Genomic DNA, 15,255 nt, shown 5'->3' with positions numbered 1-15,255 from the left:
CAATTATTTAAGCAACAAAGGTATAAAAATGTATAAAAAACGAAGTGAAATAAAAAAGTTGATACCAATTATTTAAGCAACAAAGGTATAAAAATTAAGCAACAAATAAAAATGTATAAAAAACGAAATAAAAATTAAAAAGTTGATACCAATTATTGCAACAAAGGTATAAAAATTATAAAAACGAAGTGGGGGGACCTACTATTTGCGGCGACGTCGCCGCTAATAGTGGGGTCCACACCCACGTGATTCGGTCCCTTACAGGTCGATTACAGGCGTTGACTGACAGATGGGGCCCACTATTTGCGGCGACGTCGCCGCTAATAGTGGGTGGTCGGGTTACTCCTTTTTCCCTGGTCGGGTTACAATAGGCGTAAATAAAACAATAGTTGGCTATTGTACAATATATAGTATTGTGCCACATGCAAGTTGAATTATTGTGCCACATGATATGGAGAAACACTTGTTTTACTATATATTGTACATTATAAAAATCTTGCGTGAATAAATAGGAGGGAGATATTTTAAAATCATCTCTTATTTTAGTATCAACTAGGAGCATTGATTTTTGTACACCATCATCATCTACTATGATATACAAGACTTTTTTGTAAAAACACTAAGACTTTCTGGCGACGGGCCCACCAGAAAATAATGTGTTAGTTAACTTACACATATGTAAGTTACTTACACATGTGTAAGTTAACTTACACATGATTTGTCTGTGGGCCCGTCGCTGGAAAGTCTTAGTGTTTTTACAAAAAAAGTCTTGTATATCGTAGTAGATGATGATGGTGGTGTGTAAGTTACAAAAATCAATGGTCCTTTTTTGAATTTTTTTTAATTGGTCTCAAATTATCTTTTCCCAATTAATGTATATATATATATATATATGAATTTTCATGTATTAATTTATCATAATCTACTAGTTAAAGATTATATATTATTTAATTTATTTTAATATTTGTTTTATGTTTAATATACTTCTCATGCTTATTCTGTCAAATGACTCAAATCCTACCTGTGCATCACTTACGTAGTAACGCTCTCTCACCTCTATTATTTTTTCTCTATATTTTATATTTATAATTATAACTAGTGCTCAAGATTTTATATTTATAAATAGTGCTCAGACCCGTCAAATGGACGAGTAGTCTCAAAATGTATTAATTAAAGCTAATATGATTCGAACAACTATCAATATGACCAATATCACAACTTAATCAATACACAAGCCAAAACATATGAAAATTAACTCCATATAAATATTGATTTCGGTTTATCTTTTTTTTTTTTCAAATTTAGTTAAATAAAAAATTTGCAACAAAGTATATAATTTGAAAAAATACATACCAATTCATCAACAAAGACTATCTCTAACGTTTTGATTTTCTTCGGGTTGTTCCACTCTGAAACAGTCCATACATGCACAAAACGGAGTTGTAGATAATGGTTAACATGTGTTGGCTTAGAATCTTCAAGAAGAACAAATGTGGTCTTATTTTTTGTTGTTGAAGAAAAGTCATAACAAATCTATAATGGAAAAAACTAAATTAAAAGAGATAATAATAACAATAACATGAGAATTAAATATTAAATAATAATGATTAAATATGAACAAAATATATAAATAAAAAAATCTCTTTTGGTAGTCGATCTTAGGTTTTTTTTTTTGCCGTATTTTGGGTTGAGAATCTGTGAGACCTTTTCTAAATTGTATATATAGATAAATAATTTTTAAGAAACTTTTAAGGATAAAAAGAGTTTTTAATTAATAATAAGGTTGACCATTTATTGGATTAAATAAAATATTAAAAAAATAGAGAATTAATAAAGAGAAAAGATTAAGCTTAAAGAGGAGGATTAGGGGTAACAAGTGTACCCCAACATTCTCTTTTAGTTATATTATATAGAAGTTTTCACGAAATTACTTATTTATATGTAAAAGATATTCTTTTAAATCATCAAAGATTCTTTATTTTCACATTTCTTTCGTATTCATATTTTAAACTTTTAATATAAAATAATTATTCTTAATACCATTTTTTAAAAATATACAAGAGATTATACACCTTTTGTTATAAAATTAGAAAATAAAGAGATACCAAATGAACATGATATCCCTAATGAATTAATTTACACCATTAGTCTCTAATCTTCAAATATATATATATATATAGGTTCCTTATTTTGAGAATCATTTTTTTTTTTTGTAAAACCATGAGAACTCTTAAATAATATATTTGTTCACATTTTTTTTTGTTCATTCACATGTGAAATGATATAAAAATATATGTCGTAAAAGAAATTTTTTTAAGAAACCTTCAAAATAGCCTTTTGTGAGCTTATGAGTGAATTTGTTCACGTTTTTTGTTCACATGTGACAAACGGCTATGTATAAGGTTTTGAAAAATAATTTCTTCTGCAACATATATTTTTATAACGTTTCACATGTGAATGAACAAAAAAAACATGTGAACAAATATATTATTTAAGAGTTATCATGGTTCTTACAAAAAAAAATGGTTTTCAAAATAAGAGTCCTATATATATATATATATCATCCCTTTAGAACAATTATTTGTGAGTCCCAAATTAAGATAACTAACAAGTAAACCCGACTGGCAGGCAACTCTAACTTGGAATATGGCCAGTTAAGAGTGTGATCCAGATATGGATAATAACAAGAAGGTAAATAACAGAAAATAAATTGCAAGAAACTAAAGTGCTGAAACTATATAAATAATATGTATATAATCAAGTATGTGACATTGAGACACGATGTACTTTTCAATGTATTTGATTTATTGATATAAATAAATACAAAGGTTGTTGCGGAACAAAGATAATCACAAAGGTGAAAATATCTATACAACCTTGAAATACAAGTGTTTTAAATAACCTGAAGATACTCGTAAGAATTACTTAAAGTATATCTCACAAGTTGCAATGTCAACAGTTCCAACATCTTGCAATTTGTGAGAAGCCTTGTATTTATAGCCAAAGTCGATGCTGATGTGGACTTGGCCGTACAATACTATGTTGGGACACATTTTAAGGAATTCAAATCGATTCCTTAAAATTATGTATTAAGGTTAAGTGTGAAAGTCATTTGATGTGACATTTCACACTTTATTCCCAACCTTTTACTCAATCTATCACTTTTCCAGGTGTTATGAAAATAACTGGATAAAGAGAGATAAAGTAAAAAAGGCTTCCTCGTAATCAGTGTAAAGTGTTGTAAGTAGTTTACACTGAGATGCTTCAGTCTTCGATCAGGCAGAATCTTCTTTGAGCTTTGCTTCTGAGATGATTCTCTTTTTTCAGTCTTCTGTCTTCGACTTCAGAATGAATGTCTTTAGTTTGGGTTGATCTGGAACTGAAGTGAAGCTTCAGTGAACTTATTCTGAACAACTTTAGAATTCTGTACAAGTATCTTCACTAAACTTCAGCTTTTTCTAAACAAATCTTACTTGGTCGATTTTCGACCCAACATTATTTTATATCAATAACCAGCACCACCGGTCGTCGACCCAACATTATTTTATTTTGCGCGGGTACTATATTAGTATATATATACAGTATTAAACTAAATAAAACATATATTGTTAATATCACATCTCTTGTTTTGTATCATATCTAAAAGTTATATACATACATTATTAACTTTTTACAAAACCAAGCACATACTTTCACGAGTGAATATAACAAAATACTGTATTTAAAGACCACGTAATATATTGTTAAGACCACTTTGTATATTTTAAAGAGCACATTATATTATATATATATTGTAACTTTAACTAAAAAGAAGATATTGGTCATAATTATACCTCAATGACTGAACATCAACTTTACATGCTGAAAGTTTCAAGTTCGAAACATAGGAAAGACATTTCAAGGAATTTTAAAAATAAAGTCTTCAAATGAATTGAAGCAAGTTTGAGTCCTGCAGAAGGGGCAGAGTTTTACCCAATGAATGTCGTGCTTTCGGACAGTTCAATTGGGGGTTTCTCCTCCTACTAGGTCTTGAGGGTGAGGGAGATCTCTAGCGCAGACCCGGTTAAGACAACATAATCTAGATCCCTTGTTATAAGCAAATAATATATATATATATATATATATATATATGTACCCGGCCTCCCCCCTCTCTCATTATATATGATTCATGATCACAAGTTTTAGAAGATCACACCCTTAAATGTATATTACCCAAAAGCCATATATGGAAACAACTACTTTTTATGTTGTTCTTGGAATAGCGACAATCTTGTTGCTATACATATGGAGAATTTTGAACTGGTTATGGTTCAAACCAAAACAGATGGAGAAGTCTCTAAGAGAGCAAGGCCTTAAAGGTAGCCCTTATAAGTTCATGTTCGGAGACATGAAAGAAATGGTGCAGATGACGGCCGAAGCCATGTCTAAACCCATGGGTCTAACTCACGATATCGTTCCACGAGTCCTGCCATTTTACCATAAATACCTCGCAACATATGGTATATATATGCACCTTTCATCTTCTTTATATATAGTTAAAAAATGTTTCATATTTATCATATCTACAGAACTGTTACGAATTTGATAGAGTTCCTAGTTATGGAAATATCTTTCATATATATATCATTTTATCTGTTCATCTTTTGAAAGAAAAAAAAATGTATATTTTTTTCACAAAGAAATTGGTCTAGATAACTAAAGAACATCATACTTCAAATTTAAAAAGAAAGAACAAATTAACTACTCGTATATATATTACTTAACCAATTTTAGGACCGAGAATTATTTTTAAAAAAAAAAACACAATCTTGTTAAGAATGCTTCATCCTTCAAACATCGACAATTATTGTTGTTCCTCTTCCTTGGTATCTCCGAATCGCTTGTATCGTTATCAACCTCATTTACAAAAGCTTTGTTCATCTACAAAAACTTGATCATACGATTCATTCGGTTCATGATACCAAGTGAAATCATCACTTGATGGGTTATTATATAAATTTAAAATTAGTATTATCTATCTATATCTATACTATATTATAAAGCATATTTTCTCTATATTTTTAACATTTAACTTAAATTTTTAATATTGATTTTAAGTACTTCCCCAAAATGTTCATCTCATCTATTATATATTTACTTAAAATAACTATAATACCCTTTCTGTCTCTTCAAATCTGACCAATCATTTCTTTTTCTCTCTCCTGTGTAAATCATTTTATCTTTCTAATTCATTCAAAATCTTTTATCTCAAAAACCATATATCGATAAATTATAAAAATTATATGAGTGTTCTTAAAATATCATGTTCTTTCATTAGATTAGTCATTCGATATAATTTCGATGAATTTTTAAATCCGATGGCGAAGCCCGTCAGGTAGATTATCTCACCACCGCTGTCGTCATTACATCACCACCCCGTCATGGATCACCTTCATCACCATCGCAACACACGAGTACCCTTCTCGTATATAAATTTAAAAGAACATGTGTCGCTTTAATAAAGTGTGACATTTCATTGCAAGTCATTTGAATCATGTTTTTGTATATTATTGAATGATAGCTAGTTGCATAGAAAAATTATGTACCGTACTTTATTCATTAATTAATTTATTTATATGATGTATCTTGTGTTTCTTTGTTTTATATAGGTAATAATTGCTTTACATGGATTGGGATAAAACCATTAGTACACATATGTGAACCAAATATGATACGAGAAGTATTGACCAATTATAGTAAGTTTCAAAAGCCAAGGGGAGGTAATCCATTAACAAAGTTGCTAGCAAAAGGATTAGCTCACGCCGAGGCAGATCAATGGGTTAAACATAGAAAAATTTTGAATCCCGCATTTCATGCCGAGAAGCTCAAGGTTTTATATGTTCTGCTCATTTTCTAGCTTGTAACGTTAACTTAATGTATTGTGATGACTCTAAAACCATGATCATTTGGTTGGATCTAATTAATTATAATACTTTTTGCAGCATATGGTACCTACATTTTATATGAGTTGTTGTGCAATGATGGAAAAATGGAGAGAGCTAGTGGTGACTTCAGGGAGCTCATGTGAAGTGGATGTGTGGCCTTATATTCAAGAATTTTCTGCTGATGTAATTTCACGTACAGCGTTTGGCAGTAGTTTCAAAGAAGGAAGAATAATATTTGAACTTCAAAGAGAACTAACTGAGTTAATTAAGAAAGCTGCTTATTCACTTTATATTCCAGGATCAAGGTGATTTTTTTATTTTTCAAAAAATATTTTTAAATTAACCATCTGTATATTATTCTTTAATAAATCATTATCCCTTCCTTTTTTTTTCTTTTTTTTTTTGAATTAAAAACTTGAAATATCCAATTTAACTCTACCCTACAATTATTCATGATTGATTTATACTTTTATTAAAAATTTATTCAAACTTTATTTTTTAAATAGTCATGTACTTTTGTTATCAACTTATAATTTATAGAATATATATATATATATATATATAGGGCTAAGTGCGCTGCAATGAAGTCAACTAATTACCAAAAGTTATTGTGTATACGAACTTTAGGTCGGCTTTATTGTATTTAGGAAACTTGAAATTATGTTTATTGTGAAGATAAAACGGATGTGGACCGGTTACTCTACATAAAACTTGTTTATTTTCATTTTTTTTTAATTGTGTGCATAAACTAATCACAAAAAGTTATTGTGTGCATGTCACGTAAGCAGTCAACGGGTCAATGTGAAAGTGGTGACCAGGTAACTTCTTACCCGGTAACTTTTGTACAGTTTACTATGAAACTCTTGAACAAGTTTCCTAAATACAATAAAGCTGACCTAGAGTTCGTGCACATAATAACTTTTCAGGATTAGTTAACTGCATTTCGGCGCACTTAGCCCATATATATATTCTATAACCTTTAACTGTAAAAATATTTTTTATCAAAATTACCTATAAAGTTAGTATCGTTGTTTTGCACGGATATTATGCATGATAGTTTCTATCTTTGCGCAAAAGATAAACATTTAGCTAGAGTGCTATATCGCCATTATTTGTGGCTTAATGTGCTAAGCGGGCAAACATGTTATAGATATTTTCCAACCAAAAACAATGAGAGGATGAAGCAGATTGACAAGAAAGTGAAAGTTATAATAAGGAGCATTATCAATAAGCGAGTTGTCGCGATGAAGGCTGGGGAAGCTAGCAAGAATGACCTTCTTGGCACACTTTTAGATTCCAATTACAAAGAAATCAACCATCAAGGGAATAGAAATTTTGGATTAAGTATAGATGAAGTCATTGAAGAATGCAAACTCTTCTACTTTACAGGGCAAGAGACAACAGGAAATATGATTGTTTGGACTTTGATTTTGTTAAGTCAAAACACTGATTGGCAAACAAAGGCTAGAGAAGAGGTTTTAAATGTGTTTGGCGATAACATCCCAGATCTTGATGGCTTGAGTAATCTAAAACTAGTGAGTTTTAATTTACCTACTATAAACTTATGATCAATTTGAGGCCTTTGTTGAATTAGTTAATTAAGTTCCTAACTAAATTCTTGTGTGTATCTTAATTTTTCGTCACATTTTGTAGATCAACATAATCTTGAATGAGGCTCTTAGGTTATATCCTCCAGGGATAATAATAAGGAGGATGGTACATGAAGAAACCAAGTTAGGTAACTTAACATTACCGGCAGGAACCCTTGTCCAAGTAAATTCATTGATTTTACACCATGACAAAGATACATGGGGTAAAGATGCGAACGAGTTTAAGCCTGAAAGGTTTTCTGATGGAGTTTCAAAAGCGACTAAGGGAAAAGCTTCGTATCTCCCATTTAGTGGCGGACCACGTGTATGCATTGGCCAGAATTATGCTATGTTGGAAGCAAAAATGGCTCTTTCAATGATTCTAAAACGTTTTTCATTTGAGCTATCTCCATCATACTCACATGCTCCGACTGTTATACTTACTCTACAACCTCAGTTTGGCGCACACTTGATTATACGGAAAATTTAGGCAATCTATCTCATGTTTTTTTTTGTCTATTTTGAAAGTTTTACATGCTATATATGTAAGGTTACTTGGTTTATTGGTTTGCAACGTATGTATTATGATATAATTATGTCGTATAAGTTATCCAGCAGCATTTCAAATCGGAAACATATTATGCAAGCAATCGATGTGATATACCAATATATAAGTTCGTTCGTTCTATCTATATATATATATATATATATATACAAGGATTTTTACCCCGCATGATGCGCGGCTCTTGAATTATATTTTCAAAACTTTTAGTATTGAATCAATAAAATCTTTAATAAGCAACGTTTAGATAAAAAAAAATTATATAAAATAATTAAAATTATTTAAAAATCAAATATTCAAAATTTTCTTAATAGTCAAATCAACTGCATAAATGAGTGGACAAACAAAATATTAGAATACATTTAAACAATTAGCAACAACAATTTTGTAAAATAAACTTGTTACATTGATTTAGTATAAAACATATATTGATATAGACGCTTTTATATGTTAGTAATTAACAAACTTATATATTTGAAAAAAAGTGCTAGCAATTATTTATTTGGAAACAAATTAAAAATTGATTATTTTATTCATAATATGTTGTGATTTTATTTTATTGATATTGTAACAAAAAAGAAATGTAGTATATATTATATGGGAAAAATGTATGAGTCCAAAAAGGTTTTATGGATTTTTTTCATCTCCTCAAATCTCAACCACTTCCTACCACCACCACCATCATCTCCGACCACCACAATGATTTTCCAGCGACGACGATCACCGCCACCATGAATTACACATGTGTAAGTTAACTTGTGTAAGTTATATGGACCCTTTTTGGACTCAAAATAACCTGCCCCTATATATATATATAATCTCTATTCATGATTTATTGTAACATCCTTTAACCCATATATATATATATATATATATATTAGGGATGGGAATATAAGGTTGTTAGGTAGCTAAGCTTAGGCGTAGGACACTCACATATTGTTTTTTTTTATCCATAAAAATCAGGGAGTCATGTAATTTAATTAAAGTTCAACAAATATTAAAAAATTAGTATGTGGGGGGTTTCACACCTAAGCTTAGGTGCCGGACAGCCGTATATTCCTTTTTCCCTATATATATATATATATACACCTAAACTTATGTGTGGAACCCCTCACATACTAATATTTTATTATTTATTGTTTAACGAATAAATGTCTAGGCCCCCATGATTTTTATGGTTTAAAAATTAATATGTGAATCTCCGACACCTAAGCTTAGGTACCTAATAGCCTTATATTCTCATCCATATATATATATATATATATATATAATCTTTATTCATGATTTATTGTAACATCCTTTAACCCGTTTCATATTTGTAACACTTGTGGTTTTGATTCCGTTGACTTGCTATCAATTTAATTTAACTATTATTATAATTAATCAATAATATGTCGGGATGATTTTATGTATTCCTTAGCGTAAAGAGTAATGGTACACTTTCATGCCTCTAGTTTTGGTATCCGTAAGGTGATGATTAGTTAGAGAATAGATGTGTAACACCCGTTGTTTGGGCCGGTCAACTTTAGAGGACTAGTAAATTTAAAACGAGTCAAACTTTGATAAAGCAACTTTTGTGAAGAAAAGGTGGCGTGTAAATAGTCGTTAGAAAGGTAATTCAAAAATATTGTGTCAACGAAATATTTAAACGAATCTCGAGTCAAAAAGGGGACTAAAACCACTTTTATTTCTTTACACATTTCTCACTCTTCATTCTCTCTCTCTCTTTCTCTCTATCTCTCTAAACACTCTCTTCTCCTTTTTCTCTCTAAAATGGAAGAACTCTCATCACTACCATCATTTTATCATCATATTTCTTCCAATATTAAGATTTAATCACATTTTTGTAAGTGAAATTGTTGATATATATATATATATAACTAGTATAATAATAACCGTTATGATCTAAGATTTCTATTACATCAAGTGTTTCTTCACCTTCAAAGTCTCAAATCCAAATTTAGTGATTCAAGAAACTTTGGTATATAATTTTCATCTTCAAGTTACTTGTTTATGTTGTTACAAGTCTTGTATTACTAGCTATTTACAAAACTTGGTCAATTTTTGGTTTTCTTGAGCAAAATGTCAAAACTGGGTTTTCAAAGAGGGGTTTTAATTTCCAGAATTGGGTTTCTGAAACAAGTTATTTTCTAGCATTGATTATAGGATTGAGATTCTCAAAAGTTAAAATGAAATTCATAGGTGAAGTTAATGGGTGTGGACCATTGGATTAAATCAATGGACAATATTAAAAAATCATTTTTGAATCTTAACCTTTGATTTTAATCCAAATGTCAAGGTCATCTTAACTTTACCTATAAAGTTACTATAACTTTAAAGGATCTCAATCCTTTATTATACTTGTATGAGTTGTTGTAAACTGGGAAGCTTTGATTTTGTGTCTAGCTTGATCGATTTTAAGCAAAAATGGGTTTATGTCCGAATTTGGAGTGTGGCCTCTGCGTTGGAGTGTAGCTTCTCTGAAGAGGAGCGCGACCTCTATGTGTCAGCATCATCCGCGCTCCACTGTATTTTTCGTGGGCTTTTCGTTCGGTCATCGGTCGACTTCTTCATTGACTGATACTTACGACTAGTCTTATATCATCATTGTAAAGTCAATAAAATTGTTAAAATCCATTTCCAAATACTTTTATTTTCATGTCAAATTTTGGTGCTAAATCATTGAAACGTGTTTAATCAAAACTCTTCCTTTGTTGTTTAAGATTCTTGAATCACTTTTAAAGTATTTTTGAGGATTGTGACATAGTATAAGATTTTAGACCTTATTGTTTGGATACCTTTGTCATTTATTTTTTCGAAACAAAACCTTTATCATATAGTTAGTTATTATTGTAGTTAAAAAGTTAAATTTAAGGAAATCAGAGTATGTGGCAAATTAAGAATCAAATTCAAAACATGGTAAAAATAACAAAGTCAAAAAAATTGTGGTGAGAATAAAAAAAGTGAAAAAAGTTATCGTGGCAAAAGTATAAAGTCACTATCTTTTGGAAGTTTGTGACCAAAACATAAAAATAAAAAGTTGTATGATAAGAATTAAAAAATCAAAACAATTGTGATAAAAAAATAAAAAGTCAAAAAAGCTATTACTTACAAGTAAGTCAACTTAAATTGTTATATATGTATAATTCCTCACAACGTATATACTGTATATATTAGTATAGTAGATGGATGTCCGCGCGATGCGGCGACATCAATACACAATGTGCTAGGTGTCATGAGGATAACGTTTAACGTGACAAGTCATTGTTATATGTGATTTTATATAACTCATATCTCGATTATGTAACGAATTTCCCATTCATGTTATTATCAAAGAAACATAAAACTACTTTAAGAGTTGGGTAGCGGCAGTGTGGTAGTGGCGGCGACAGGTAGTAGGTGGTGGTGGGGTGGTGACGGGAAACCTGTGCGTTGCGATGGTAATGGTACATTTAGAACTTAGTACACATTTTCTGTTAGTTTTAAAGTGCTACAACACTTCTCAATTGTTCAATGGAAATAACAAAAAATAATAATAATAATAATAATAAATCTCAACAAAAAAAAGTAGTTAAATATAAAAGCTTTAGCATACATAAAAGCTCATATTGAATTATGATTACCACTTATAAATCTCTAGAGCGTAATTAGAGATTTGCTACACAAGAAAAAAAAAAAAAAAGAAAGAAAAAGAAAGCTATCAAAAGTGACAATATGGACTTCGCAAAAAAGGAAGAATGTCCGTCGCTAGCACCCACGCGAGTATGTAACGAAAAATTGTTATATATAATTGGTGTTTTAAATATTGGTACGTACAGGCCGGTATTACTTAGAATACCGGATACTGGGTGGTACCCCGGTACAAGTATCCCGGTATTTTGTCCGGTATTTTCATTATTCAATACCGGCCGGTATTTCCGGTATTTTGTCCGGTATTTTCACTATTCAATACCGGCCGGTATTTCCGGTATTTTCTGGTATTACCGGAATGGTAATAATACCGGTATTTTGAATTTTTTTTTAAATTTTTTTAAAAATTATTTTATGATACTTTAATGTTATGTTTTGTTATTTATAAACTTTAAAACTTATATTTTGTTATGAAATACCTCTTTGGTATTATTTTTGAGTGAATTGATCTTGTATTTGATTATTTTCTTAAAATTGTAACAATTCTTGTAGGATTTTTAAAAAAATAAAAATAAAAAATTAAATTACTATGCCAGTACGTACCGACCGGTATACCAGTAATACCGGTACCGGGTACCGGACCAGTACGACCAAAATACCGGTATTTAAAACATTGGGATTGATCACAACATGTTATCTGAAAGCAGACATGAGCTTTGCAACTCTTTTTTTCAGTATCTCCAAAAAAGGTTTCATGAACAGAATTTTAGTCAAACTTACTTCTTTTGATCATTCTCCATGTATTTAGTACGTGATATTATATTAGATAAAAGAATTGCTTTACATATAACAGGTTACAATTTTTGTTGACTGAGTTCCCAAAAGCCTCTCAGCTACAACATGAACATTAATTACATCTCATGAGGAAAATATTCAGAACAATCAATGACAAATTAGCCAAGTATAATGATCACAAATTCGCAAATGATAACTCGTCGATCTATTTTTGCCACTTCTAACTGCCATAGAAATCATTAGAGGGCACAATTGCGTTGTGAAAAATTAGCTCAGCATAAAGATCACCATTCTACAGCAAACATTGCTTGTCTTTGAAATATCAAATGCATTAACTTATGTGATTGTCAGTTTGTAGGGACTGTACGTCTTGTAAACTGAAAAGTGATAAAGCTCTGTTAGATTTATAGCTATATAGCGAGATGATTATCTCATACAATTTAAATTCCTAAAGATCGTAATTTTCTCTTAATTAATATATATCAATTGGTAATGGTAATGTGCCCTTGGAAGACATGCGTTCTACATACACTTAAACACGGAAATTATGTTGCAAGTCGCAACATGATTATCATTACAAACTCTGATAATTAAAACAAATCAAACAAAGTACAAACAAGAAATGGAGTGACCCGAAAGATCCAAATGAAACACAAGAAAAACAAAATGCTTTTTTATTTGACGATAATTGATTTCAGCGGCTTTACCTATTCATATAACCATCTTCAATTCCAGTAGATCAAATACAGGAATTTAATTAATAAGCATTTTTCATATATGTTTTGCTATATGGTTCTCTTCATGTATGCAACAAACGACTCAATCTCCTTACGAGATATACCACCGTCGACCATTGAATTACGAGTGGCTTCACCTAATTCCCCGGCCTTTTTCCTTATCTCATCTCCGTCAGCCGAATTCATTAGTCTCCTGATAACATCTTCCACCACCACACGTGTCACCAACTCGTCTCTACGTGCCCAATCCAACACTGGCAATCCAGTTTTAAGAACATCAGTGATGAGGAATGCATTTTTTGGTTGATCAGAATGCATTGGCCAAGTAGCGATTGGCACCCCCATCCATAGACTCTCCAAACTCGAATTCCATCCACAATGACTCAGAAACCCACCTGTTGCTGAATGTCCTAAAATTTCAATTTGTGGAGCCCATCCCCGCACGATCAATCCACGCCCTTGCACGCGTTCTTCAAACCCTATTGGCAAATCCGTTGTATTAGGATTCGTGGAATGCTTATCCACTATGTCCCCGGATCGTACCACCCAAATAAATCTCTGTTGACTTCTTTCAAGCCCAATAGCTAACTCTTCAATTTGTTTGTCACTAAAATTAGCTATTATGGTCCCAAAGGACACATATATGACAGAATTAGGTGGCTGCAAGTCCAGCCACCTCAAACATTCGTGACGATTTTCTGAAATCGTCACAGATGCTACTTTATCATTATCAACATCAATAAACGGCCCAACTGCCCAAATCTTAACATTTCTATTATTCATCTCTTGTCTTTCAAAATAATTTACATATTCCCCTTCAACAACTCTTGATGTGCCGAATAACTCACCAACGTGAAAATCCATATACCGAGACTGAAGCTTCACAAAATCCATCAACTCGGGCGGAAAGGTCCCTTGAATAGAAGGGAGCCGGTTTAGCAATTCAGAGTCATCTATTTCAAACGGTCTACCGAACATCTCCCAAAATCTCCAAAAAGTATCAAAAGCCGAGAGTGGATGAAACATATAAGTCTCGGCATTTGAAATTGCCTTCACGTCTTGTACAACATAAGACATTAGATGTTCATGTACAACTGCTACGCTTCGTGAACGAGTCGAAAGAGACTGCACGTAATCCGCAACTGGGTTACGTAAATGAAGAGTTGTTTCTAACAAGCCTTGTATGTCTACACAATTAGCGAATTTAGGATCAGTTGGTAATTCAATAAAGTGAATGAGACTATTGGAAACCGCAGGACCGGTTCGAGAATGGAATTGGTCCAATTGGTTAGCGGTACTTAAGAAATGGACCGGGATATTGTAGGCGGATATAAGCTTAGATAGGTGAAAGAGTTGGTGTACATGAGAGTGTACAAGAAACGGAATCATTACCACCACCAATTCAGTATCCGGCAACTGTGTTTGGCCTTCGTAGTGGTTACCCATTTTGTTTTGTTATTTTCTTATGAATGTGTATTCTATAGGTTTTTTTTTTTTAAAAGCTTGTATATATTTATATATATATATATGGCATTATTGAGTATGAATATTTCAGTACATCGGGGAGAAATTGTGAAAGAAGAGAATTAAAATGTACTGTATAAAGGATAGAAAGTGTACACTAGATGTTAATATCAATTTTCTTTGTCATGTGCTCTGCGTTTTACTTATTTTATTTTGAAGTGTCTCCATCAACGAAAGTAGTAGCTGATTAGTGGCCATAGTAGATGGTTTGCCAAACAACCATATCCATGTGGATATTTTCTAAGATTATTTATAGAGAAAATAACCTTAATATCTATTTATTAATTTTTTTTTTTATCAATTTACTCAAGCTTTTTTTAAATTTTTACAAAATATCCACAAAATCGATTATCAATTATTAGTATATAAATATAAATGTTAATAATTAGGATTATGATTGATGATTTATATTATACTAGATTAAACCCGCACATTATGCGTGACTGATCAATAACATAAATATAAAATAAAATAATAATTGATAGTAAATTATT

The 15,255-nt window shown here is 31.1% G+C and overlaps 2 protein-coding genes across 2 annotated transcripts; one reads left to right on the top strand and one right to left on the bottom strand.

Annotated features, from left to right (window-relative positions):
• Window positions 1-4,213: 4,213 nt before the first annotated feature.
• On the top strand, window positions 4,214-8,096 carry LOC122608155 (cytochrome P450 CYP72A219-like). Its single transcript, XM_043781247.1, has 5 exons — window positions 4,214-4,499; window positions 5,649-5,869; window positions 5,982-6,229; window positions 7,075-7,459; window positions 7,578-8,096. The coding sequence occupies exons 1-5, from the start codon at window positions 4,226-4,228 to the stop codon at window positions 8,001-8,003; spliced, it is 1,554 nt and encodes a 517-aa protein (XP_043637182.1). The 5' UTR covers window positions 4,214-4,225; the 3' UTR covers window positions 8,004-8,096.
• Window positions 8,097-13,146: 5,050 nt separating this feature from the next.
• On the bottom strand, window positions 13,147-14,772 carry LOC122607987 (zeatin O-glucosyltransferase-like). The gene has a single exon (XM_043781070.1). It carries the CDS (start codon window positions 14,681-14,683, stop codon window positions 13,286-13,288), a length of 1,398 nt encoding a protein of 465 aa, XP_043637005.1. The 5' UTR covers window positions 14,684-14,772; the 3' UTR covers window positions 13,147-13,285.
• Between the last annotated feature and the right edge of the window lie 483 nt (window positions 14,773-15,255).

Source organism: Erigeron canadensis, chromosome 7 (assembly GCF_010389155.1).
Source record: "Erigeron canadensis isolate Cc75 chromosome 7, C_canadensis_v1, whole genome shotgun sequence".
In the NCBI taxonomy this organism is placed as follows: domain Eukaryota; kingdom Viridiplantae; phylum Streptophyta; class Magnoliopsida; order Asterales; family Asteraceae; genus Erigeron; species Erigeron canadensis.
The sequence above is the reverse complement of the archived record's forward strand: the minus strand, read 5'-3'. Positions and strand labels throughout refer to the sequence as shown.

What these genes read in the sequence shown, in the direction of transcription:
- LOC122607987 (XM_043781070.1), bottom strand. Translation starts at nt 14,683, where the DNA reads ATGGGTAACCACTACGAAGGCCAAACACAGTTGCCGGATACTGAATTG.
- LOC122608155 (XM_043781247.1), top strand. Translation starts at nt 4,226, where the DNA reads ATGGAAACAACTACTTTTTATGTTGTTCTTGGAATAGCGACAATCTTG. An exon ending in TAAATACCTCGCAACATATG is followed by an intron (nt 4,500 to 5,648) that starts GTATATATATGC and finishes TGTTTTATATAG; the next exon opens with GTAATAATTGCTTTACATGG. An exon ending in GCTTGAGTAATCTAAAACTA is followed by an intron (nt 7,460 to 7,577) that starts GTGAGTTTTAAT and finishes CACATTTTGTAG; the next exon opens with ATCAACATAATCTTGAATGA.